We start from the raw sequence: 27,462 nt of genomic DNA on the forward strand, positions 1-27,462 counted from the left end.
TACTGTAAACACCAATAATAAATGATGCTGGAAATCTCAAAAAAGTTATGGGCTTGTTTCAGGGGTAAAGAGTATAGTAAGACCCCTTAAGATTGTATCCTGCTCTGTAGTGGGGTATGCCTGGAGAGGAAAGCAAAGATATCAAAGCTTATGTTTTGCAGACTTCACAGAACAGATGATATAGTAGAATAGCTGTTTCCTTCTCATCCACCCCCTCCTGGCTTCCTGTTTATGAGTGAATAACATCTGCCTTTATCTTCCTGAAATATTGTGTCTTTAATGTAACCCCTAAGTATGCTATCCTCAAAATAGAAACAAAAAATTTTCATTAGGAAAATAACATTTATGGTAGCCTTTTGTTTAAGCTGTGTGTGTGTTGGCCAGGGGGCGGGGGGCAGTGGTGGTGGTGAGGGAGTTAGGGAGGAGGGAGAAAGAGAAGAGGAGGTGATGAGAAGAGAGGAAGAATGAGAGAATATTGGTAGAAATAGGAATGAATGAATGAATGGATGAATGAATGAATGAATACTGGATGTGGGTGGAGGAAAGATTTTGTATACTTGATAACCCAGTGAGAAACTCAGGACGTATTTTTCCTGTATAATCACTGTCAGAGGGTAGTCTGATTCAAAATGTTATTTAAGAATTGTTTTCATGAGAAAGCCCATTACAACTTCCAAAGCTGTTAGAGGTGATTAAGCCATTGGAACACAGGAGAGTTAGGTTCTGCTAGATACATTATTTTATTAGGCAATATTGTAAAAGCCATGTTCTAGAGCTAATGTAACAAAAGTGATCACTAATTAATTTTGATAACATTTTTCACACATATAAGAAAATGAAAGAACTAGAAATCGAATCTTGTACTAGAAATAACTTTCTGAGCAGATTATTTTTAAAAAGTGCAATAAAAACGACTCGGATTTAATTTAAATAATGCAGCCAAGTTTACAATAACAAGCCTCATCCCCCGCTTTTCTGACTTGTTTGCTAGAGTTGACTAGTTTCCTGGGAGGTAAGGTCTGGTACTCTAAAGTAAAAGGAACAGTAGGCCTTGTAAAAAAATAAAGTACCTTCGAAGAGAGTGAGAGAGGTAGAAATAGAAACCTTTTTTCTTTAATGCAAGTTTTCAAAAAAGGAGAGAGAAGTGACAGAGGCAGAGGAAACCGGCATTCAGGTGACAGAGGGCATGCCTCTTGGTAACCATAGCTGCCTCTTGGTAACCATAACTGGAAAACAAATAGCAGCCCAAACTTGCCCATCAGCTATTTCCTCTTCTCTGTCCCCTGGTGCCCAGTGCTATCTGTTTTTTTCTTTAATAACCTTTATTAAGGTTTGCCTGTCACTGTTTCTACTCTCATCTTCTCTCTACCTCTTCATGTCTTTCCATTTTCTGGCTCTCTCATCAAATACCTCGATATCTTCAGTTTATTTACATTTTATAAATAAACTCTAATTGTAGTATAAAAATGAAAGATTTTATTTAAAAAAAAAAGCCATCTGATGTAAGCCTGTAGGGATTTTTAGGTTGAAAAAGAACAAAAAAATCAGAATTTTTTCATATTTAATAGCCTAATATAGCTCTAAATTTCTTTGAAGTATGTAAGACTGATCTTCCTGAAAACACTATTTTTCATTAATAGTTCACAACAGTGTTTTAGCTGTTGCAAAGTAGTTTTTGGGTAGTCATTTAGCCTTGGTAAGAGTGTGTAATCATTTGTTCTTTCTCTTATAGATTCACCTTTTACAAGTCCACCTGTCAGAGAAGAAATGTTGGAAAAATATTCTAACTTTTCCTTGGAGAATCATAACATATCATTGACTGGTAAGTTTATCATGTTTCAAATAATGCAATTCCAAAATAAGGGTTTAAATAGTTTTTCTTAAACAAAGCTACTACGTTTTGCTTTGTGAAGTGGTAATCACTGTTCATGGCCTGGTGGGAGAAACGTAACAGTAGTGTGCTGGGAATCAGTGTGGTGAGGACATTGTGCACAATGGAGGCCAGTGTTCCAGACATGCTGTGGCCAAGAATGGCTTCCCAGAAAACGGATACCTGAGAAAAGGGAGAATCAATTTTGATTTGCAGATACTCTTATATTTTCATTAATTCCTGCTGGCACATCCATTACGTCACTCTAGGTCAAGAAGAGAATTTGTGTATCAATTGGAAAACCGTTAGCCGGAGAAATTAAAGATGATATCAAATGAGTCAGTGTGCCAAGGAAAAGCAAGAAAGGAACTCCAAAATTAAACCCCTGCTTTCTCTGCTTTTTCTTTCACAGTTTTGGTTCCAGTGTTTCCAACGTAATCTTAGTTTTTAAAATTCCTAAGAGTCATTAATCTGTTTTAGTAACAATATTAAAATTGTATATTTAGAATTTAAAATATCACAGTCCTATCTGTTAAATTAATCATTAATCATTAGATTTTAAATTAATCATTAGATTTTTCCAAATACACATTCAGTTTTTAACTGTCTTCTAGTCTTGTGAACTGTTTCTTTATTTCTGTTTAATATGAATAGAAGGGGTGTGTGTGTGTGTGTGTGTGTGTGTGTGTGCGCGCATGCGCGCGCACGTGCACCTGTGTATTTCTCAATCTGATAACAGTGGAATGTTTGCATTAAGCTTTTTGGAGGAGCATTTTTGTGTCTTTTTGCAGCTTTTGTTTTTTTCCCAGATGTCCCTATTCCAATGTATGGAGTTCATTCTTGTAAAAAATAATTATAACATTTCTACGTTCTTTTACTTTTTGCATGTTCTAGTTGTTGGTTGCCTCTGTTAGGATGAAATGTTTCTTTAAGAGACTCATGTGAGAAAGCAATTTGCACATTCTTTAACCAGCCTGGCAATGTTGGCGTCAGGGCACCCCTTACTTAACCAGTACAGCTGGGGCCTGGAAACAAAAGGGTCAAGTCTCAGGGCAGGAGCAAGAAATAAACTTTTAATTGATGCTAGGCTAGTTATTTACTTACTTAACTTGTTTGGAGGGTTTAACTCCTATTCTTTTATTCTAAATAGTGCTACTTAAAGCAGTATTCCCACAGTTAGAGACTAATGGTTTGCAATTGTCCATTACTTATCTCTGCCTTGGCTTGATCAAACTTTAGTCTGGCTTTTTTTTTTTTTTTTTCCTTACAGATCACTGAAATGTGGCTTGCCCTAAGGCTGAGCAAACATTAAAATGAAGAACATCTTGATAATTGGCTGACTGCAGCCTGATCATGCTGTCTGTGTACACTCTTTCATTTGTCCAATTTCCCTAAAAAGTTCCTGCTTGTCTTCTTATCCTTCTCTATATTAGAAGAAGCCTTTTTCTGTTTACTTTTGCGATGCTTGCAGATCTTAAGTTTGGAGCTTTTTCCCTATTGCAGTAGTCTATTTTTTTTTTCTGGAGTTTCGCTCTTGTTACCCAGGCTGGAGTGCAATGGTGCGATCTCGGCTCACTGCAGCCCCTGCCTCCTGGGTTCAAGCAATTCTCCTGCTTCAGCCTCCTGAGTAGCTGAGATTACAGGCATGCGCCACCACGCCCGGCTAATTTTTGTATTTTTAGGAGAGAAGGGGTTTCACCGTGTTGACCAGGATGGTCTCGATCTCTTGACCTTGTGATCCACCCGCCTCAGCCTCTCAAAGTGCTGGGATTACAGGCGTGAGCCACCACGCCCGGCCTTGCAGTAGTCTTTTTAAAAATAATATCTTCTGGACGGGCACGGTGGCTCACGCCTGTAATCTCAGCACTTTGGGAGGCCGAGGTGGGCGGATCACTTGAGGTCAGCCTGGCCAACATGGCGAAACCTGTCTCTACTGAAAATACAAAATTAGCTGGCATGGTGGTAGATGCCTGTAGTCCCAGCTACTCAGGAGGCTGAGACAGGAGAATCACTTGAACCCAGGAGGTGGAGGTTGCAGTGAGCCAAAGTGAAGCCATTGTGTTCTAGCCTGGGGAACAGAGTAAGACTCTGTCAAATAATAATAATAATAATAATAATAATAATAATAATAATAATAAAAGTGTCTTCATTTAAGTTTGGATTTGTTTTTGACAAAAGAAAAGATTTGACATTAATTTGGAAACATTAGATCTCAGAATTGGGCACTGAATGGTTAAATTTCCATGTAGGTTATTACTCTAGTTGCCTTCCCATCAAAAAGTTTGGTCTTAGAAACTCCTTTACTGAACTATAGAATTTAAATATGAAGATCTATTTATAATTTTGAGTTTCAAGGTAATATAAAAATATAGAGATGAATCTCTAAACAAAATGTTTTATTTGGTAGAACAGAATTGCAGTTCAGTGCATACACAGAGAATGGAATGGTCTTCAGTATGACTGAAAAAACAAAAAGAAGCTTAGGGGTTTTATTAGAGAGAAATGTTATATATTGTTTTGGAAGAAAACTCCTCACTAGCAAAGTTTTTTGGAGCTGACAAGCTCTGAAGTGCTTGTGGTGGGTAAATTAGTCTTAGAGTCATGGCAGTTTGTTTCAGAACCTGTGAACTATGATCTTCAAGTCATACCAGGTCATTTCAGCAGCTGGTTTGCATTATTAGCCCTGGGCAGGTGCTTTGTGTTCCAAGTGGTTTTTGTTTTTGTTTTTGCTTTTCCTTTTTTACTGGGTGTCTGGACTCTTAATTTAGTTGGCTATAACAAGATAACTCCAATTCCTGTTTATCCATTTTCACCTTCTGAATCATAGACTTTCTTCTTACGGCTGATATTAAGATTTTTAACCTACTATGTGTAATGGAGTGTAAATGGAGTGTTTTCATATTTTCGTAACATTGTTTGTTTTGTATCAACATTGATTTTATCATTATTTATGTTTGTCTATAAACAATACTTACAACATTTCTATGTTGTTACTTAACTATTTTCTCTTTCCCTCTGGCCATTGTAGAAGTTAATCTCTCTATTAGGATAAAATGTTTCTTTTAGAGAGATTCATATAGAATATGTTAACTGTAAATTTTGGACCAGAAAGAATTTGGTCAGGCTCTTGACACACGTACTTACCCAAAGATTCTTGAGACTGGAAAACATATGGATTCTTGTGCCTAGGAGAATGAAGACATGACTTTTTATTCACAAAAGCTTTGTTGTTTACTTATTTAATATTTTTGAAATATTACTATTTATTTAACAAACTCATGATATTGACTGTGTATCATATATGAATTTCTAAATAACTTAATTAATTCTTATAGCAGCTCTATGAGGTGGGTACTGTTACTATTTGTAATTTGCAAGTGAGGAAAGAGAGGCAAAAGGGATGAAGTGAACTGACCAGGATCGCAGGCCTCGAGTTGGAGCTTACGGTCTTAAATGGAGGCAGCTTGGTGCCTGGTCTGTGCTACTAACCATTATGTTTTTCAGCCTTTCTTAATGCCCAGTTACTTATTTATTTTAACAGCATTATTAGATTAATTGTATTTATTTTGAGAATAATGACATTAGTTTTGAAATGATATAGTAAAAAACTACAGAAATAAACCATTTTAATTGCTTTATTACTAAATAGGTTAGTTTTAGAAATTACATTTACTACCTGCAATCCCAGCACTTTGGGAGGCCAAGGCGGGTGGATCACCTGAGAGGAGTTTGAGACCAGCCTGGCCAACATAGCGAAACCCCATCTCTACCAAAACACAAAAATCAGACAGGCATGGTGGCAGGCACCTGCATTTCCACCTGTCTGGGACGCTGTGGCAGGAGAATTGCTTGAACCTGGGAGGCAGAGGTTGCAGTGAGCCGAGATTACACCATTGCACTCCAGCCTGGGTGACAGAGCAGTCCATCTCCAAAAAAAAAAAAAAAAAAAAAAGAAAGAAATTGCATTTTGCGTAATCATAAATTTGTGAAAGTAATTGACTTGACTGAAACTAAAAGTGTTTTTTCTGCTTTCTGGTGTTTTAAAAACAACCTTTTGATAATGGACTATTTTTATATCACTGTACTTAATTTTCCAGTATTCATAGTACTTGGAATTCATTTTATTGTTTGTATTACCACAATATATTTCTATTTTTGGTTTTTTCCTCTCTGTGTATTAGGGTTTAGTTTCTCAATCAGTGTTATAGTTTAAATTAAGAGATCGAAATAAAAAGAAATAGCTGATAGTTTCCTTGACCAGCCTGTTCAAGTTGGAATCACCTCTCCTGTGTTGAACCAATGGCACATTTTATTTACATATTGAGATGTGAGCAGCTGTCTTGCAAGGTTCTTTTGAGCCAAGTAGGTAATATATGCAGACATTAGAGGTAAGGCACAAGGTAAGATTTGGGAAAATTAGTCAACATAAGGAAAGACAACCACATTGCCTGAAGTTAGGCCTGCAAGAGATCTAGGTTAGCACCACTCAGATTTTAGGAGCAGGTGACTTAGAAGATTGAGAAGAAAAGAAGAAAATACTTTATTGCGGAGGAGATTATAGCATGACTCCAATAAGCTGAAAATGTTATGATATTTTTCAGAGGCACTCATCAAATCTGATATGTAGACTGTTGATGTACAGAGAAAAAATATTGAGACCTAACGTTCATAGAGAGTCAGAGAAAGCAAAGATGGAAGAGGGATCTACCCATGGCAACACAAGTGGCAGTGGCTATGATAGACTTTTGTTCTATATCAGGTTTCTTTTTATTATTATTATTATTATTATTATTATTAGCAGAGGAATTGATGGTTGGGGCTGGATGATGCCTGGTTGAGGAGGTTGTTTGCAGCATTGTAAGTTATTTAACAGCATTCCTAGCCTTTAATCACTAGATCTGAGTAGCACCTGCTAAGTTGGGACAGCTGGATATGTTTCCAGATATTGCCAAACATTCCCTGGGGGAACAAAATTGTCCCCGCTTGAAAATTACCCCTGCTGTTCTATATATTAAAAACGAGACTCTGCACGTGTTTCTCAACCCCTTATCATGAGAAAACACATGATTTAATAATCTCGTGATTAATACTTAATAAAGAATCTCACCATGAAGTTACATGATGGTGCTGAATCACAGGCACAGGACCTCACACCCTGTAAGTGGGACCTGTCTCTTCCCTCCCTTCTACTGGTATTCAATAAGAATGGAGCCAAAAGCCACATCTTCAGTAAAGCACGTAACAAAGAAGTATGTATGTTCCTGCTTCTCTGATATGTATTTACTGTTTTTTGTTAATTTTTAATTCTGTAAGTAAAAATGAGTTTTCAAAAAAAATTAAAACATTATTTTCAGCATTAGAGTAATTTAGAAAATCTGAAAAACCTCCTGCCATACCTACAAATATCTAAAACATAGTAAACATTCTTTTAACTATGTAACTATGTACACAAAAGTAAAGAGTTTCTATTAACCAAAACTGGTGCTCAGGGCTTGAAACTCAAGAAGTGATATTGTGTTAGATTTCCTATGTTTGTTGCCAAGATCCTTGAGTTTCAAGAGCCACAAAAATATAAAAAACAAAGCCTTGAATTCATGCAAGCAGAGGAGTTGGAACTGAAAACCTCCAGAAAACTGATCCTTCCTAGGCTATAAATGTAGTGAAAGGTTTGATTTAGGGAAGAAAATCAGCAGACAGCACAAGATGACAAGCTGGCTTCTTCCTTTTAAAGTTTTGTTAGGCATTAAAACCAAAAGATTCCCAGTGTTACCTGCCAATTAAAAATAATGTGAATAAAAATAATTTTAAAACAAAAAGCCTCTAAACCCCCAAATATTTACCTTATTATTGAAAGACGTGGGCCTGTCCTTAACAGTTTAAATTACAAGTTTATATTAACTCTATTATACTGTACAGGAGCCTCTGAGCTGACAAATAACACAAAAGTGACCCTGGCAGGTAGTACTTCCACAGGAAAGCAGTTAAAAACCCTCTATAGAAGAATGCATTGTCCATCTTGGTGACATAATGCCTACTGTTACATGTCTCAACGTGTCACAAGACGAAAATATAAAAAACAAACATGCAGTCCCTAACAGAGCTAAAGAGCAGTAGGATTAGACATTCCAGAGCTTCAAATTATAGAAATACCAGGAGAGCCATAAAAGAAGAAATATTAAAAACATGAGAAATGAATATTATATTATTTTTTAAAAAGGCAAAGTAGGTTTCAAAAATATCCAAATATAACTCCAGGAGATGAAATAAAAAACTTGACTGATGAGGTTCAAGTCTCCTTGGGTTACCCACCATTTCTATCTCTGTGCTCTTTCTTTTCCAGTGCTAAAATCTGCTCAGTGTGTTTGTTTCCCATGCTGTGTGTGTGTGTATGTGTGTGTGTGTGTGTGTGTGTGTGTGTGTGTGCGTGCATCCATAAAAACTATGTAGTATTGTTTGTATTCTTTAGTGTTGGTGGTATTAGTCCATATATATTGTTCTGAAAATTGATTTTTGTCATTCAACATTAGTTTTTGGAGATGTAGCCATATTGCATATGAATCTAGCTTGTTTTTTCTTTTTTCACTTGTATGCATGGAATAAATATACCAGCTTACTTACACATTTTTTTCCTTAGTGGACCCTACTTGGCTTATGTATTTTTTGTTATAAACCATGTCACAAGGGACACCCTACATTTGTCTCTCAGGGCATAATTGTGAACGTTTCTCTATGATAAATACCACAAAGTAGAATTGCTAAGTTAGAAATTACGCACATCTTTATTTTAATATATACTTCCATATAGCCCTTTAAAATATCTTGATGGTTGGCCCCTTTCCCTGATCCATATTAGGCTTATATTTTATTTTTTGAAGAGGTAGGCATAAATTTTGGATACTGAGTTTTTACTTTTTGTAGAAGTTGCAAATATTTTTTCCCACTTGTCTTTAAACTTGTATGTGGTGCTTTTTAATTGTGAAGAAGTTTTATTATATGTTTTCTCCTATTATTTGTATACTTTTCCACCTTTTGCTTTTTAATCCATATGTGATGTAGTTTTATGTTTTGTATGTGGTAAGGAACTAATTTTGTGGTTATTGTTTTGTATTGTTAGCCAGCATCTCAACACTCTCTGAAAGAATAGTTCTCCTTTTTCTGATAGCTTTGAAATAACACTGTAATCATATTTTAGTTCCCATACTCTATTCTGTTTCTCTACTCTTTCATTGTTTTACAAAGTTATTAAAGTATTGCCCAAAGTAAGAAATACATTTTACTTTGTAACCTGATGCACTATTCACACAGATGTGAAACAAAACATTGGTCAAATAACACCCACACCTAATAGGCTTATTATATTCTGATAATTTCTTTTATTCCAATCCATTAAAAAACAAATCATGATAACTATTAAGTTGATTTCCTGATCCATTAATAGATTTTGGCTTGCAGTCTGAAAAGTTTGGCCTGTTAATTCATTAATTTCTTGGCATTTTATGATATTAAGATGTTAGTATTATTTTTAAAACATTTTATCTTTTTATCTCTGTTCTTTTTTAAGAAACAGATTTTCTTTCTTGGAGTTTAATTCTTTCACATACACTTTAAATTGGGTTTCGTAAAAAATGCTTTTGGAATTTGACTGATTGTTCACTTACTCTGTAGATTTATTTTGGAGGAAATTAATATTTTTATGCTATTACCATCTATGATTTAGATCTCATTTGATTTAGAGTGTTTATTGCAGTTAAACGTAATTGTAATTTACGTTTGAGTTATACATCCCCTGCTAGATTAATACTTTTAAATTCACCTCTGTATCACATATAGCACATAAAAATACTAAACAAATTTAATTGAGACAATGAATGAGTCAACTGTGTGAGACAAGAACTTTTTATATATTTCTTGCCTATCTCCTAAAGTACTTTCTGCCTAGAATTCCTCATATAATTCATGAGGCAGAATTTTATTATGCTTGAACCTTCACTCTAAGGCAAGGTGCCTTATCTGTCTACAGACGTGATTCTGTGTTTTAAATGCTCTATTCCAGGAGCCAGTTGCATTATTACAAACACTTCAACAAAAATTTATTGAGAGCCCGGTTTACAGTGATGAACATGGCAGACTTCCCTTTCTTCCCTCAATGAATAAATAAGAAAACAAATTAATATAAAAAATTAATATAAAAGGTAATACTAGACGGTACCAAATGCTAGGAAGTCTATGAAGGAAGTGTGATAGAGTCTGTTGCTAACAATGTGTCCGGTTGGAGGAGCCTTTTCTGTAAAGGAGGCATGTGACCTGAGACAGTTAGTCACTTGGGGCATGCACCAAAATGCATATACTGATGCCCTGAATGTCTGCATGGTTAGCACCTTAGAAGTTGATACCATGAGACATAAATCTCAAGGACTGGCATCAAGGTGTAAGCACCTGCAGTTTGGAGAAGCTCATTACCAAGGTAGCAGGCCATGCTCTCAGTTTACATTAGGTATTTATGAGCCCTCATCTTGATCTGGTATGTCCTGAGGCTGGTGTTTACCTCTTCTTTGACGAAATCCAGTTACTTTTATTTTATTTTTTAAGTGCAGGGGTACGTGTGCAGGATGTGCAGGATATGCAGGTTTGTTACGTAGATAAACGTTTTCCGTGGTGGTTTGCTGCACCTATCAATCCATCACCTAGGCATTGAGCCCAGCATGCATTAGCCGTTTTCCCTAATGCTCTGCACCCCCCACCCTCCCTCAGCAGGCCCCAGTGTATGTTGTTCCTCTCCCTGTGTCCATGTGTTCTTATTGTTCAGCTCCCACTTTTAAGTAAGAACATGCAGTGTTTTGGTTTTCTATTCCTGTGTTAGTTTGCTGAGGATAGTGGCTTCCAGGTTCATCCGTGCCCCTGCAAAAGTCATGATCTTGTTTCTTTTCATGGCTGCGTAGATTCTATGGTATATATGTACCACATTTTCTTTATCCAGTCTATCACTGATGAGCATTTAGGTTAATTCCATGTCTTTGCTATTGTGAATAGTGCTGCAATGAACATATGTGTGCATGCATCACTTTTAAATCCTTTGTTCCCTGGGATGTAACATGATGGGGAAAGAAGTTGAAGGGATGAAGAGGCCAATCTTGAGTGCTTTCCACATCCTTTTCAGTCTTCACTAATTGTAGCAACATTTTTTTTTTATCAGTTTTATATAGTATCTGTGTGTGTGTGTGTGTGTGTGTGTGTGTGTGTGTGTGTGTTTGTATTGGTGGAGGGAGGTTCTGCTTAAGTTTTCCTCTGACTTATTTCTAAAACAGTTCTGGTACTAAAATAATTTTGAAGTTAGAATCTGAAATTAGAATTTCAAAATTATCATTAGAATAGCCCATCTCAAAATTTAAATGATTTTTGTACTGGGGAATCAAATGATGTGACATTTTCATTTGCTGTTCCTTTCTTCCATTATATTGAAGTGGATATGTGCAAAATGGTTCAAAATAAATGAAACTTTTTATCAGGGTAGAGAAGGCAGAAATGAGATATAAAGATCAAAGGCAAATTGTTATGGCATGAGATGATGATTTTGATTTGTAGATATAGAAGAGATGTAGAAAAATACGAAAGTGTGATTTATGGCTTCAAGAACAGGAGGGCAGAACTGGCTGTGGAGGGGAGCATACAGGGCCAGGGACTGGCTGTTCTGAGTCCTGGACTGCTACCTCAGCCTGGATCTTGCTCCTGAGCTCGGGCATTGCCTTTCAGAAATACTGAACAGGTACTATGATTACCACTTTGTAGAATTTATTCTGAGGACCAAATATTATCGTATGTTCTAGATATTTGTGAGCTGCCAAGTGACATAAGTGCTATGTAATTTTAATCAAATGGACGGAGTGCATAGATGAAGCATCTGGTGTAAATCTTGATAGGTGTATATGGATTAGGTTAATGATCTCAAGCCTGGAAACAGTCTATAGCCAGTTAAACAGGAAATAATTCATTGAATAAAGGACTTTGGCTAGCAGAATTGATGAGAAGATTGGAAATCAAGTTCTGGCAATGCCAAGGACCTCAGGTGACAGATAGCAAGGATTGCTGGAATAGTCTGCTTCAGATGTTTCTGCTGGCACTGGACTCTTGATGTTAGGGCCTGGCATAAAGGCACATAATAGATTTTTAGTAAAATTGTTGAACGAATGGATAAATGAAAAACGTGGTAAGTGTTCAGTAAGTAAGTGTTAAATGAGTGAGTGAAGGAATAATGAGGCACAGTCATTGCTAGACACTTGCCATTGCGATTGTGATTAATTTTTTAGTCCTACTTAGGTCCTTAACTCCCTTCCTCTAACTTTAGCCCTGACAAGGAGGTTATAATTAAAGTGGCCAAACTCCAGTGCTCAGCTGGGCAGAGAGAAGAAATACCTGTTTTTAGGGTTCTGCAGTGAGTGAGTGCTTTGCCTATCACCAAACTGTATATGGATGGGAAGAGTGTTCAGATTCCGATTGCCCAAAAATAGGATCAGTGGCCATTGCTATAGTGTTGGATTAACTTTGTGTTCATTATTTGGAAACAGTGGCAACAAATGTATTTGTTGGAATGGAAACAGTATAACCATTTGCTATAGTTTTCCTGTAAGGGATGCAAACAATAGATGCAATGTTGTTCACTATGTTGTAGAAAAATATATTTAATTATTGTATTATCACCCAATGTTATTGCCTCAAATTAAATACTACTTCGTTGCAACAGGAGACATGCAATTCTGGAATCCAAATAGAATTATTTTTCTTTTTCTTTGAAATGATGTTAAATCAGTTTAGAAAGTAGAAAAATCACCATTACATGATTTAATTTTTGGTACTAACTGAAGTGGAGGAAAACAGTGACTAACAGAAGCTTTGTTTAGTAACATTCAACTAGCTTCTCCTCTTAAATAATTTTAACACATTTTCCAAAATATTACTAAACCTTTGATGAATTATTTTGGAAAACCTGGCTTCATTTGTGTAGAAACCATTCACATTTTTTGATATTTCTTTTGAGGATGCCTGTGTTAAAAAAAAAAGATTCTAAAAGTTTGAAAATAGGCTGGGCTCATTATTCATAGGTCTTGAGGGAGTCTCTAGGAAGTACGTGGAGATTTTATATACATATAAAAAAGTGTATCAAACTTTATATATACTACTTTTAACTTAAGTTGGGTTTTTATCATTTCAGGTTTCTCTGTGCATATTGGTGATTTCAAATTTTAAGTTTATAGGATTCAGGAAGCACATGTATTTTAGGCTGTATCACACTGGTATTGCACTAATCAGATAGCATGTAAATAACTTGTTGATAGGATCACTTAATAAATGATCAGGATTCTTCATTCAGTATGAGAGTTAATTTGGGAAAGAGGTGAAATTACAAGAATCAAGGAATAGTATTGTGTTTTATAAATTTCAGATATAAAATCTGAGAACTTTATGCTTACTCAGAGGGATTATAAGTGAACTCCCTATGTTTAAGATGTGCAACATTAATGATAAAAACAAGATCATTGCATCGTTTTTATATAGGGATGTTGGCCTCCTGTTAGTGTGGCCTTCTGTTTCTGTAAGGATTCTGGATGTTTCATTGACATTTTAGGTTGCATCGTGAAGCCTTGTTGACGTTTATGGTGAAATTGTTACAGGGCAGGTGAATCCCAGTGTTGGGATGTAGCCTGAGAAGGTTTGCTCAGGAAAGAATTCAAGAGTGAGCTGGTGGTAGAAAAAAGCAGCTTTACTGAGGCAGGGGTGTTACAGCTCTGTGACTTCTCCTTTAGAGCAGGGGTACCCTGGGAAGTGAATCAAGAGTAGCAGTTCTGCGGTCATGGTTATACCACTTTTAATTACATGCAAAATAAGGAGCAGACTATTTAGAAATATCTAGAAAACAGGAGGTAACTTCTGGGCCATTGCCATGGAGAGGGATGGTAACTTCTGGGTAAATGGCAACGGTAAATTGTCATGGTGCTGGTGGGCATGTCTTACGGAGAGAAGTTTTTGTCGCCTCTTCCTTGTTTCTGTCAGTCTTCAGTCTGGTCCAGGCCACCTCCTACCTCGTTATGAATAATGAAAACTCAGGCTGATGGGGCTCCATATTTTCTATCTTGGCTTCTATCACAGTTGTCCCATCTAATCAGTTGTATATGTCACAGTTCACTTAACTGTTTTTAGTAAGAGTTTCTGTTTTTAAAGCACGTTTGGAAACACTGTCTTATGCAATAAATTTTAATCGGCTTCCTCCATATTTTCTTTTTTTAAATAAAGAACAAAGCAGACTTTTATTTCTAGTGATATGGTTTAAAAGATTGGGCCCTAAATAGACCCAAGAAGATGTAAATGTCATTTCTCTGAAGACTGCAAATTGATGAAAGGCCCATATACTTTAAAAATGTTATCTATGAAAATATGAAATTATTTAGGTATAAATTACTATATGGTTTTAAGAACAGTCTTAAAAATATGTTTCAGAAACAACCAATTTTTATTGTTTTAAAAATGTAGATGTCATAGATGTTTTTGCAGCACTCTAAGGTGGCAAAAATGCATTGCAGTGTTAAGTTGTGTGGTGTTAAGGAAATTGAAACATTGCTGGCTGAACTCACCTTAGTTATGTAAAACTGTTTAGTTGAAAATGTACATTTAAAATATATTTTGATTGCACTGTTTATTTATCATCACATTCACATTGTTATATAGGTACACTGTACATTTCTTTAATCTTCTATTAATGTTTTCTTTTATTTAAAATCTTGGTTCAACAGTTTGAAGGTGATTAAGTTAATTCCATTGTCATGAGAATGTAATGTCTTTGAGAGTTGACATATTCTGTTAGTTATCACAATCTGGACTCAGGCATACCCAAATCTGAGATTCAGTGTTACCTTTGTCTTGATGTGTGATCTTAGACAAGATAGTCAGCCTCTCTTTGCTTCATCTCTAAAGTCAGAATTATAACAACGATACTTACCTCATAAAGCTATTATGAAAATTAAATGATTTAATCAACGTATAACCCTTAGCATCATATATGATTGTTTTTATAATATTCCCCAGTGAGATAATGGTGAGAAGAAGTGGGCATTTATTAATTGCTATATTATACTACTAGTGTTTTTCTTACGATAGAACTTTCTACAATCTCATGAAATATGTATTGTCCCACCTTACAAATAAGGTAATTGATGTCCCATACAAAGATACTTTGATTTGCTAATGCAAGATATAGAATCAAGACAGTTAAACAATTTGAGTTTTGCTTTTAGGAGGACAATTTTGGTTGGAGCAAGAGAAGCTATCCAAGAGAAATTAAGTAATTTGCTTGGTCTTGGTGAAAGATAATGAAGGCCAATAATAGGAGGGTTGGATAAAACTGGGCAAATTTGATGGACATTTTAGCAATAGAATCAACTGAATACTACTGCATGTGATTCAGTGATATGGGAATACTAATGGATCTCTCTTGGATATTTTGAGTCTGAAGTTCCCATGGGATATTCAGATTTAGATGCTCCGTAGACACCTGGAGCTGTAAAATAAAAAAAGACTTCAGTGGAGGTTCTGATTTTGCAAGTAAAGAGCATTAGAATTAATAGTTGAATCCACCAAAGGAGTGTCAAATTGAAAAGTAAAGAGACCAGAGAGCAAAATTCTGATGGGCACCAACATTTAAAAGGTAATTGGAACAATTTGGTATGGCTAGCAAAATGTTTAAAATATACTAGGATAGTGAAATAGAGCAAAGTAAAGGGAATTGCAAGGAATAGGTAGTCTCTGGCAGTATATGATATTCTAGAGACATCAAATGTTATTTTTCTTTTTGAGCATAAAATTCAATTCAGCAATTTTGCAATTACATAAGCAGTTATTTCAAGCATGTGCTCACAAAGCACTTTGCTTGAGCTTATCTGTAAACCTTGTACCTGTTCCTTGCTTAAGGAAGCATTTCAAGTTTCTTACGTAATTCAAAGTAATAGTTTTTTTTGGAGTCACCTTAGCACACTGCAGCCTCAACTCTTGGGCTCAAGAGATCCTCCCACCTCTGCCTACGATTAGCTGGACCACAGGCATGCCCTACCAAGCCTGGATAATTTTTTCATTTGTTTTATAGAGATGGGTTCTCACCATGTTGCTCAGGCTGGTTTCAAACTCCTGTGCTCAAGCAGTCTCCCACCTCAACCTCCCAAATTGCTGGGATTATAGGCATGAACCACTGCACCTCGCCATTTTGAGTTATATTACTTTTCTTTCTACATTTTGACTCTACATTCTACATTTAATCATACTATACCATTATTGAGAATGAGAAGAGCTTGAGAAAATTGTATGATGCACTGCTGTTTTCCAAACACAGCTCCTTTTCTTCCCCTTAAGAGGAATTATCACTATTCTGATTTTTATGCAGCCACTTTCTTGCTTTTTTATATTGTTTTATCACTCAGGTATGTGTCCCTAAATATTACAGTTCAGTTTTGCTTTTCTTTTAATGGCTTGTTTTCTTTTAAGTGGCTTATGATCTTCAGGTGCCCCAAACATAGCACGTGACGTTCAATACAAAGACATCTCTCTCCCTTTTACAATTTATCTATTGAAAAAACCAGACCAGGTATGGTGGCTCATGCCTGTGATCTCAGCAATTTTGGAGGCTGAGGCAGGTAGATCACCTGTGGTCAGGAACTCGAGACCAGGCTGCCAACATGGCGAAAGCCCGTCTCTACTAAAAATACAAAAAAATTAGCCAGGCATGGTGGTGGGCACCTGGAATTCCAGCTACTTGGGAGGCTGAGGAAAGAAACTCCCTGTCAAAAAAGAGAAAGAGAAAGAGAGAAAGAGAAAGGAGAAGAAAGGAAAGAAGGAAGGAAGGAAGGAAGGGAGGGAGGGAGGGAAAGAAGGAGGGAGAGAAGAGGAGGGGGGACGGAGGGAGGGAGGGAAAGGAAGGAATGAATCTTATTTTTGAGTTTGGCAAATTTAGTGATATTTCAGTAAAGAAAGAGAAAGGAAGACTAGAAAGTAACAGATCATTCTTTATTTTTATTTTTTTAGTTTGACAACTTTATTGGTATTTTAGTAAAGACATTCATCCCAGTCATTTCTCTCTCCCAGCTTGACCTTAGGTTAATATTTCATTTGGGTCAAGAAAAGAATATGTAGGAGAGGTATGTTATTTTAACAAACAAGAAAATGGATAGTTTGCCTACATTAAAGTAAGGCAAAATTCACGTATCCTGATATAATTAAATCATGTAAGAACTAAGAGTTCTACATAAATTTCTATTGTTTTACATGGGGCTTATTCTAAACTTAAATGCTAGTGAACAAAGTGTTAGGAATTTACATAGGCTGTGTCTTTGGAGTTGTTACTGTCTAAAAGAGCTCAGCGGGCAGTTACCACCAATAAAACAGTCTGAAGCTGCCTCCAGATTTAATACTGTAGGAATTTTCAAGGAGATATTTATACTGTATGTTTCTTTTGTCTGTGACTATGCTTTTAAAGGTGTGTTTAACTGTCACATTAAAAAAAAAAAGTTCATATATAATACAAAAATACAAAACCAAACACCCTACAATACACAATCTAACAAAGTGTATGTGGTGAGATACCAAAATATGTTTAAAGATGAATTTTCTTTCCATTTCAGTATCTAAAATGTGCTTTTTGAGAGGCCATTGGTCAGTATGTATACATTTAAAATAAACCATGTAATTTTTCTGGTAAGAAAGCTGATAGTTAAGTTCAATTCAAATTGTGTTTCACAAGTTAGTAATTTACATCCTTAAAGTTACAGAAAGCGCATCTTCTTGTTTTCCACCTTCATACAAAGTTAAAATTTTTTTGTATGTTTATACCTTTTAAAAAATAAAAAGAGCCAAATATATAAACAATATATACATTTCAATTTTTGGTGATGGTTTGTATTTTAAAAGAAGCAGCTTCCTTATGATGTGCCTCAAGTTCTGGTGGAATTTCTTACAGGAACTAGCTAATAAAAAACAAGAGAAGCACATTCAAAATACTGATTTACTTTGGTAGCAAACGGTTTTTCTTTGAAGAGTAATGAAGATAGACAAGACCCATTAAGGCGAAGTGGGCTATTTCAAATATTAAACAGTTTACGTAAAAAAAAAAATCCTTTTAAGAGATAAACATATGTATCCACTGATAGCAATGCAATACCTAGTTTATGATGACTTGAAACAAAACAAATGCCCATAAGGAATTTTAATTTTATCTAAATTTACTTTCAGTCAATAGTTCAGTAGCATCTTCCTCCCAATACAATACTCCATCTCTCTGTAAGGCTGTTCCTAGGAGCTAGACAAGTTTAGGTAATAAGGGAGTTAAGAGAGTAACTGCTTGCAGTTTTAAAATGATAATAACCTTTTTGTTTGTTTGTTTGCTTTTTTGAGATAGAGTCTTGCTCTGTCGCCAGGTTGGAGTGCAGTGGCGCGATCTCGGCTCACTGCAACCTCTGCCTCCCAAGTTCAAGCAATTCTCCTGCCTCAGCCTCCCAAGTAGCTGGGACTACAGGCACGTACCACCACACCCAGCTAATTTTTTTTGTATTTTAGTAGAGACAGGGTTTCACTTTGCTGCCTCAGCCTCCCAAAGTGGGAGCTGATGTTGGTTTACCCCTTCCAATATTCTTCATCTTTCTCTTTGCTTCTGGGATTACAGGAGTAAGCCACTGCGCCCAGCCTGGCAATACTTTCTGTTTTTCTCTTAATGTGCTAATGCTTGTGTTTAAAAAAAACATGCAATTCTCAAAAAGGCATCATTTCTGATTTCTTTATTATCTGTAACCTTTGGAAACTAATCACATGAAACAACAAAATTAGCAAATGTCTTAAAATCTGTATATAAAACATAAATTACCTCTAATTTGAAACTCTAATTTATTAGTGTACCACTCAATCTTTAAAAAAAAAAAAATGAAAAAGAAAAGAAAAAGCAGCTCCAAAGATAGTCTTATACCATTCTTTAAAAAAGGAAACTGTTCCTTTTAACTTTACATCCGCCCCACATCCCAATTTGAAAACATCGTTTAATTGTCTTGGTCATGGACATTTCCAAGATGAGATTTTATATTTTACTTCCATAGCTGCTGGTTATCAGAAAACCCATGCTTTCCTTTATTGAAGGAGTTTGGTCTAGCTGATATTGGTGTATCTCTTCCTATATTCTTCATCTTCATCTTTGCTTCCGGAGGCATTTCCTCTGGTTCACTATCTTCATCTTCATTCAAAGCTGCTGCTACTGAAAGTTTTTGGAGCAAGAGTTGGAACGGTTTAAGGCTTACTTGATCCAAGTTTGATGGATATGTCTGATGCTTTTTTTGTTGTCTGACGACCTATGGGAAATCCACACTTGGAGATCTTTGTAGGCTTTGTTGGGAGGTCTGCAGCTTCTTCAGCTGACTGCGTCTCAGTGCTATGACTGGAACTTTCCCCTTCATTACTGGAAGAAACAGCCTTATTATTCACAGGTTTTTCTGCTTCTTCCTCAGGTCCTCCAGCGGCTCCAGCTCACTGTAACTTTTCAGGCCTCTCATTTCCCGCCTTCCTGTCCACTTTTCCCCACCGCTACCTCCCCTCGTTTTTTTTTTTTTTTTTTTTTTTTTTTTTTTTTGAGAAGGAGTTTTGCTCTTGTTGCCCAGGCTGGAGTGCAATGCTGCCATCTGGGCTGACTGCAGCCTCCACCTGCAGGGTTCAAGTGATTCTCCTGCGTCAGCCTCCCAGGTAGCTGTGATTACAGGCATGAGCCGCCCCGCCTGGCTAACTTTGTATTTTTAGTAGAGATGGGGTTTCTCCATGTTGGTAAGGCTGGTCTTGAACTCCTAACCTCAGGTGATCCGCTTGCTTCAGCCTCTCAAAGTGCTGGGATTACAGGCGTGAGCCACCCTGCCCTGCCCAGATCGTTCATTTTGTAGTTTTCCTGCAATCTGGATTTTGTTGATTACTTTCATGGAATGTAGTTTAATGTGTTCTTCCATAATCCCTATTTCCCGTAAACTGGGAATTGGATCCAGAGACTTAATCCATTTCAGAAACCTCCTCCAACATCTTTTTTGACAAGATTATAGCCTAGATAATGGGGTAGTCTTCATCAAGAGAGACGTAATTCTGTTCTTGAAATTATTGCATCAGTAGATGGAAAATGCCTAGATCCATGATTCACTAGGGGTTGCAGCATCATTGTGGTATATTTATATGATTTCTTTTTTATTCATTTGCTAGAATTTTTCTATAAAGTTTACTTTCTCTTCTGTTTGGTTAGCCAGGTACAGTTAGTGTAGGACAAACAAAGCACAGGCTTAATATTTTTTCTTTATTTACTACTGTTGAAAATTAAAGTTAGTTTTACATGTTTTCCCTGAGAGAGAGAGAGAGAGAGAGAGAGAGAGAGAAAGAGAGAGAGAGAGTATTGTTGAATAGTCAGTGGTTGGGAACCTGAGGTTTAAACTGAAGAAAGAAAAGACAAATAGAAGCTTTACTGCTCTTGCTCTACTGGACCTGCAGTAGAAATCTAGGATGCTGGTTAAAAAAAAAAAAAAAAAAGGAAAAAAAAAGCTTGTACTTGCCTACTGGGTCAGAGGTCCTGAAATACCAGACTTTGGAATTGGGGTTGGAGTGGAAGGATGGGGAGTCCTAACCATTATATCTTTTTCTGTCAATTTCAGGCACAGTGAATTAAACTGACAAAAGATGGAAGCATATTTAATTACATATGGATGGAAGTTAGAAAACTGTAGCTCAAAGGGGCAGTTAAAATTTGGGGGCTTATATGCCATCTTAGTTGGGTAAGGGCAGGGACTGCTTATGGAAAAATGAATGAGTTTTTGGAAAGATAAATGAGCAATTTAGATAACAGGTGGAAGATGTGATAATTTTGTGACAGTGTCTGTTTAGATGTGGTGTGAAGACTTACCATTTTCAGTGATAAGAGTCCATCTTCCTTATTACTCCTAGGGAGGGATTTATGGCAGTGGAGGTTTTTTGGAATTCCTTTGAAAGGTTCTGCTTTTGGTCAGAGAAGAGATTTCAGGAACTCAAATGCCTTCTGCTCAAAAATAATTTGTATGCTATCGTGGCATATTCTGGACCCTTCTGTGTGTGTGTGTGTGTGTGTGTGTGTGTGTGGTTTTCCTTATTTTCTTTTAAGATAAACACCTCATGAATTCATACTGATATTCAAAATTTAGTTAAAATTCAGAACTACAGGATGCTTATTTAAATTCTCTGCCCCGTACTTATGTCCCTACAGGTCCTTTTTTTTTTTTTCTTGAGACAAAGTCTTGCTCTGTTGGCCAGGCTGGAGTGCAATGGGGTGATCTCAGCTCACTGCAACCCCTGCCTCCTGGGTCCAAGCAATTCTCTGCCTCAGCCTCCCGAGTAGCTGGGATTACAGGTGCCCGCCACTACGCCTGGCTTTTTTTTTTTTTTTTTTTTTTGTAGTTTTAGTACAGATTGGATTTCATCATCTTGGCCAGGCTGGTCTTGAACTCCTGACCTTGTGATCGACTCACCTTAATCTCCCAAAGTGCTGGGATTACAGGCATGAGCCTCGGAGCCCAGCCAGGTTCTTAAGAAATCTAGGAATGGTTAGAATATAATATATCACTTTAATCCATGTTACACACAAAACATTCTTGTAATAACTACCAACAAAATGATTACTCAAAAGTGTTAAAACAGACACTCCATTGTCACCCATGAGTGTGTGTTTGTGTTTACAGTTGTGCTGTTTTTACACTGTCAGAGCATAAGGCACATGTTTTAGGGTACTCTCTACCCTATATCCTGCTCAGTACAGAGCTTAAGGAGATAAATATCACAGCCTTAGGTTTTTTTGACTGTATTAATGTTGGATCAAAACTTTTCTTTAGGTGTTCATATAAAAGGGAGTAAGAAAGGGAACCAACTATGTTGATAGAGGAATAATTCTTCACATGAATGTTACATTAAGAAATTGTGAGTAAAGCACTACTGTTAATAAAGATTTTATATATTAGGTTCCTCCAAATGGTAACTTTCATATTTTGCCTTCTTTTGTGCTAACAGAACATTCTAGTATGCCAGTAGAAAAAAACATCACTTTAGAAAGGGCTTCTAACATAAAACTCACATGCCAGTTCACAACATCTGGGGATCTGAATGCAGTAAATGTGACTTGGAAAAAAGACGATGAGCTACTTGAAAATAATTATCTTGTCAATGCAACAGGAAGCACCCTATATACCCAGTACAGGTGAGTATACAAATTTTAACCTACCTTGCTCATCAAAAGTAGCTTAATTCTAAATATTTTTGCAGATGCAGCATTCTTTCCTTTGCATCCACTTGAATGTTATGCTAACGCTTGCATATTTACAGAATTATTTCTATTTTAAAATTTTGATTAATGGTTAAGTCTTTTTATTTTCATTAAGAAGGTTTGAGAACTAAGCCTATACTAATAACGTGAATTATTTTTAGGTTTACCATCATGAATAGCAAACAAATGGGAAGTTATTCTTGTTTCTTTCAAGAGGAAAAGGAACAAAAGGGAACATTTAATTTCAAAGGTCGGTATTAATAACTTGAGGAATAGTTAATAACTTCAGCATTATGTTCTTAGATTTTGCAATCCTGTAATTTTAAAATTATTTTTTACGATAATAAACATAAAGTAGTTGAAAGAAAATCATATGCTTTCCAGAGTCACAAGAGGCAACCTTGAAAATAGTCTTGTCTCCCTGTCAAGTCCACTTCTTGCCTGCTTCTATGCCTCAATTTACAGCACAGGTTTTAATTCAAAAGGCCAGCCTACCAGATTATTGGTGAATTATATCAGTTGCCTGAATTTCTTTATTTATTTATCCCTCTAAATGCATAGCTTTTGTAGTACTCCTCCAGATTTCTAAGTTATTGTCCTCCCAGCCTCTGCGAACGTGGGTTGGTGTTCCATATCTGAAGCTACAGGACATGGACATGGGATTTTAGGATCCATAAAACTTAAAAATAACATGGAGATGCACAAAGGGTTGCCAGCTTTTTATCTCACCAAGTAAGGAGGTTTAAAGGTACATAAAAGCCCCAGAATGTCATTCACATTTCTCCTCCTTGGAAACAAACAAATTAAAATATTTTACTGGTACTGTCATTAAACCAAAACTCAAGAAGGTCTCAGTCTGATAATAAAGACTAGTTGTTTGAGTTAAATAATTATCATTATGAAGAACCCAGTATTTTGTGGTAATTAGTGAACCACAGTATCCATGCTGGTATTTGGTAAATGCAACTGTTGCCATATTGACTCTGTTGGACTCTGCTTTGCACTGATTTCCCAGGGAACATGAAGAGTGTTCTCTACTTTTCCTGAACATCCTGAAGTCCAACTGTCTTCTGTGACAGAATGTGGATGCTATCCTCGAGGCTCCATCAATAGCAGAATGGTTTGCTTCACCATTGCTGTGATCTAATGGTTCACTCCTGTATCCGTCACTGCGTCCCTTCTGCACTCACTGACTCATTTTCTTCTTATGGTTGTGTAATTGTTCCAATGTGATGAATACAATACATTATTGTATTTATATATCTTGCTTTCTCCAAAAGCAGAAACTACTGTCATTCTTTGATTAGTTTAATCATGTATATTCTTTCTTAACCTTTCCCCCTCTATTTGCCTTTAACTTAGCGAAGGACCAGATAACACCATATACATTTCCTTTCAGTTTCTTTTTCCTTCTGCGTTTGATTTTTCCCTCCCCTGCCCCGTCTACCCTTCCTCTCCTCTTTCCTTAATCTTTCTTTTCTTTCTCTGTCTTTTCCTGTCCTTTCTTCCGTCCCACCTTTCGAGTTCATTTCCTTCCCTCCCTTCCTTCCTCCTTTCTTTTTTCTCTCTCTTTCTGTTTCTTTTTGCTTTCTTCCCAATGAGCAAAAATAATATTAAATACATACACAAAATTTTAGTGAACATATTTTATTGAGAACATATTTAAGGAAGGCCTACAAATCCTGAGGAAATGCTCACAGAATCTTGTGACTTAAAGTGCTCCCAAGATATTCAACTTTAAACACTGTTTTCATTTTTTTTTTTTCTAAGACATTTTGTGCTCTGGAAATATATACTAGTCATACCTGCTTTAAATATTGAAGGTAATACATTTTTCTTGTAAGTTTTCATTATTACTTAAATCATTATGTGGAAGTGATCATTCTTGTGTTTAATGCGAAGATTAACAAGCATTTTACTTTTCAACATACCAATATGTTGAATGCCAGATATTGATAGGAAAAGCCTCTTGACAGCTGTTTTGAGGTAACTAAGCTGATTTTGGCTGGTGTCAGGAGCATTGAACCAAGGCCTAGGATTTAAATCAAGGCTTTAAGGAAAGCAAAGAATCACTGAATATTTACTTTTTTTTCTTTTCTAGTTGTCTTGAAGCAGTTTAGGTTAGCCACTTTGTTTTTAATGCCCATTTAACATTAATGTAACTTTTAAGTATGTATTATATCTTGAAGATATTTATAAAATTAGTAAGTTGGGTCCTTTCAAATATTCTTTGGTAAAATAATAATTCTCTATAATTCATCTAAATTGAATATTGCTTGGAGAAATAATTTTACTTGAGTAGAATTTAAAGACATCTGCATATTATATTATAGTTATTTAATAGGTCTGAAAGGCTTATAACGTGATGTTTATTTTTATAAATGTGCTATTATTTCTTCATATGGTTTATTTATGGTTTTTCCTAAGAATAATAATTATCTTTCCTTACAAGTATTACAGCTGCATGTTGATGAAAAGTCTGTTTTATTCTCTATTTTAAATTGAGCCAAAGATAAATTTTTCTGCCATTGACTACATGAGCCACCGATAGTGCATGAGCCCGAGCCTTCAGAACAATTCATCAGCAAAGTCCCTGCTTCTGTCTTTACGGGAACCAGCTGATTTATTACTATAAAATTGTAAAAGGCGCTCGAGATTACTGATTAGTTCAATGCACAAAAACCTGCTGACTTTATGTGTTTAATTGTTGATACCAGGACAGAAGAGACAGCAAAAGTGTACACTGGAAGCTTGTGACTGCTAATATGTTGCTGATTACTTGTCACTCAAGAAAGAGAAAGTTGAGTGATGGTCTGTAGTGTTTCTCAGTAGTGGGTCAAATATTCTGAGTAGTTGCTGAAAGCTACCGTGGTATTTATCAATGTTAAAATCTCTTAGTAGAAAGTATGCAGAAATTTAAATTTTCTTCCAAAAAGAGCCTTTGAAAGTCATGATGAGATTTTGATAGTACCAAATGCAGTGAAGCCTGCATAACTCAGCTATCTGTCTTTCCCTGGAAGTATCTAAAAATTCAAAGTATGGAAAGGTAACATAATAGAATCAGCTGGGACTTCAGCCCTGAATCCCAGTGTTGAAGTATAGTTAGCTGTCTTTGACTATTTGGAGTAATCTCTTTTCCTAATTTGGTGACACCTAAAAGTCTTTGAACCAACATGACATTTAGGCCAATTTGTCCTAGTTCATGAATATACAAATATAGTCTCCAATTTTACAACTTCAGAGAGCTGTTACTTTCACTGGGTAGCTCCAAACCCCATCTTCCTAGACACCAGCCTGAATCAGCAATTTCACCACCTTCAAACCTGGTTTATTCCAACCCCAGCACTCATATGCATCCTACTTTATGCAAAATCTGAAAAGGTCAATAGGGCACATTAGAATACTATCTCACTGTCCTTATATTAATAAATATTTCCAAATATAAGCTGTGGCCCCAAGCCCCACAATAGTTCAAACAAATGTCATGTTCCATGAACATGGTACATTTTATAATTTAAATTCACACTGCTGTTGTTAACCATATATAGCAGAACAAAAGTATGGTTTATGGTATTTTAGTCATTTAATGAAGAAAACTGAAGAGATGGCAAGAAAACAGAATTTTGGTCTCAACTTTTTCATGTGTCAGTAGTCATTGTCAGTTACCTGCAGTTTACAGCCTGATCTTAACATTTAGTTGAGATGATTTAATAGCATAGTCATGTGTTCCTCATCAAGTCTTATAAAATGCCCAGCTTTCTTGAAAAGCACCTTGCAACTTCCAGTATGCTTCCCAAGCAGGTGACTTTGAGGCATACTGAAAAGTCGTGTATGTTCTGCCAGGTTTTTCCCCAAGATTACCTTTCTTCCACATTTTACTCTTATCCTGTGGGTACATTTCAGCATTTTGAACCTATTTCAACACATATTTTCCTGCTAAAGCATGACTCAACTGCCAGAAAGAAAGATGTAGAGATTGAGAAATAGGATCTCTGAGAGATAAACAACCTGGGAAAGCAGAAACTGTGCCCTTAACTACTTAGTGTCCAACACAAGCCTGCACTTCAAAGCAGTGTTTAAGGCCAGTCTAACAGGGCTCTAGACGTCATTGCACCAATAATGCAATAATGCTTCTTGTGCCTCTCTTGTGCCTCTTCACCTGGAACTCAGAAGTGTGGCTGCCCTCCCTCTGAGGTTATAGGGAACCTTGTGGCTTCAGAAAATAATCTATATTTTAGCTAGGCTTTACTTTCTGCTTATCTGCAGGTCTTTTTTTTTTTTTTTTTTTTTTTTTCTTTTTTTTTTATTGCATTTTAGGTTTTGGGGTACATGTGATGAACATGCAAGATTGTTGCATAGGTACACACATGGCAGTGTGCTTTGCTGCCTTCCGTCCCCTCACCTGTATCTGTCATTTCTCCCCATGCTATCTCTTCCCACCTCCCCACCCCCCGCCCCTCCCCCATTTCCCCCCAACAGACCCCAGTGTGTAGTGCTCCCCTCCCTGTGTCCATGTGTTCTCATTGTTCAACACCCGCCTATGAGCGAGAATATACGGTGTTTGATTTTCTGCTCTTGTGTCAGTTTGCTGAGAATGATGGTTTCCAGGTTCATTATCTGCAGGTCTTTAGCTGACATTATAATCTCACCCATTCTTTTTGCCTACTGGCAAACTAAACATATAAATGAAAAAAGTAAAAACACAAACACATACATGTGTACACACACAGACGCACAAAACCAAAAAAGCAAAAACCTGCTAAAATTAGAAAAAGTAAAACAAAAAAAAAAATCAACAAAATAATGTTTGTTGATGAGTCTACAGTTTTCAGTGTAATACATCCTTCAAGGTCAATCAGAAGGATCTGATTGTATCATAGGATTTTCATTATGCTGCTTATGCTCTTATATTTTAGTATTTTTTACCAAGTTATTTACATTCTTAGACACAATAAAATAAACTTTAAAAAAGTTCTTTTTTTTTAAAATAAATTCAGTGCTCATTTGTATTCTGTTTCTAATGGAATCTACTTCAAACTTTCTTGACTAGGAAATTTATCGTAATAGATGTTAGTATATATATTTTGTACAAAACCACATGAAAGTGTTTTTAAATCTTATTTTCTTTCTTACACTGTTCTCTTTCTGTTAATTTTCCTTTGTTCCTTGTTCCTACCTTCTCCAACTCTTTGCTGGCTCCTCATAAATTAGTATCAACTAAAGACTTCCTATCCTGGAAATTTTATCTTTTCACTCAAGTGCT

At 36.2% G+C, this 27,462-nt stretch overlaps 1 protein-coding gene and 1 pseudogene across 1 annotated transcript in view; one reads left to right on the forward strand and one right to left on the reverse strand.

Moving 5' to 3' along the window:
• The window catches only part of EMB (embigin), a 52,462-nt gene that overhangs the window by 10,225 nt on the left and 14,775 nt on the right, over nt 1-27,462 (forward strand). The window contains exons 2-4 of the mRNA XM_003925874.3: nt 1,733-1,822; nt 21,947-22,133; nt 22,361-22,449. Of these exons, the coding sequence (XP_003925923.1) occupies nt 1,733-1,822; nt 21,947-22,133; nt 22,361-22,449 (366 nt within the window). The remainder of the gene's footprint in view (nt 1-1,732; nt 1,823-21,946; nt 22,134-22,360; nt 22,450-27,462) is intronic.
• On the reverse strand, nt 18,931-20,676 carry LOC120363302 (PEST proteolytic signal-containing nuclear protein pseudogene; annotated as a pseudogene).

This window comes from Saimiri boliviensis, chromosome 1 (assembly GCF_048565385.1).
Source record: "Saimiri boliviensis isolate mSaiBol1 chromosome 1, mSaiBol1.pri, whole genome shotgun sequence".
Classification (NCBI taxonomy): domain Eukaryota; kingdom Metazoa; phylum Chordata; class Mammalia; order Primates; family Cebidae; genus Saimiri; species Saimiri boliviensis.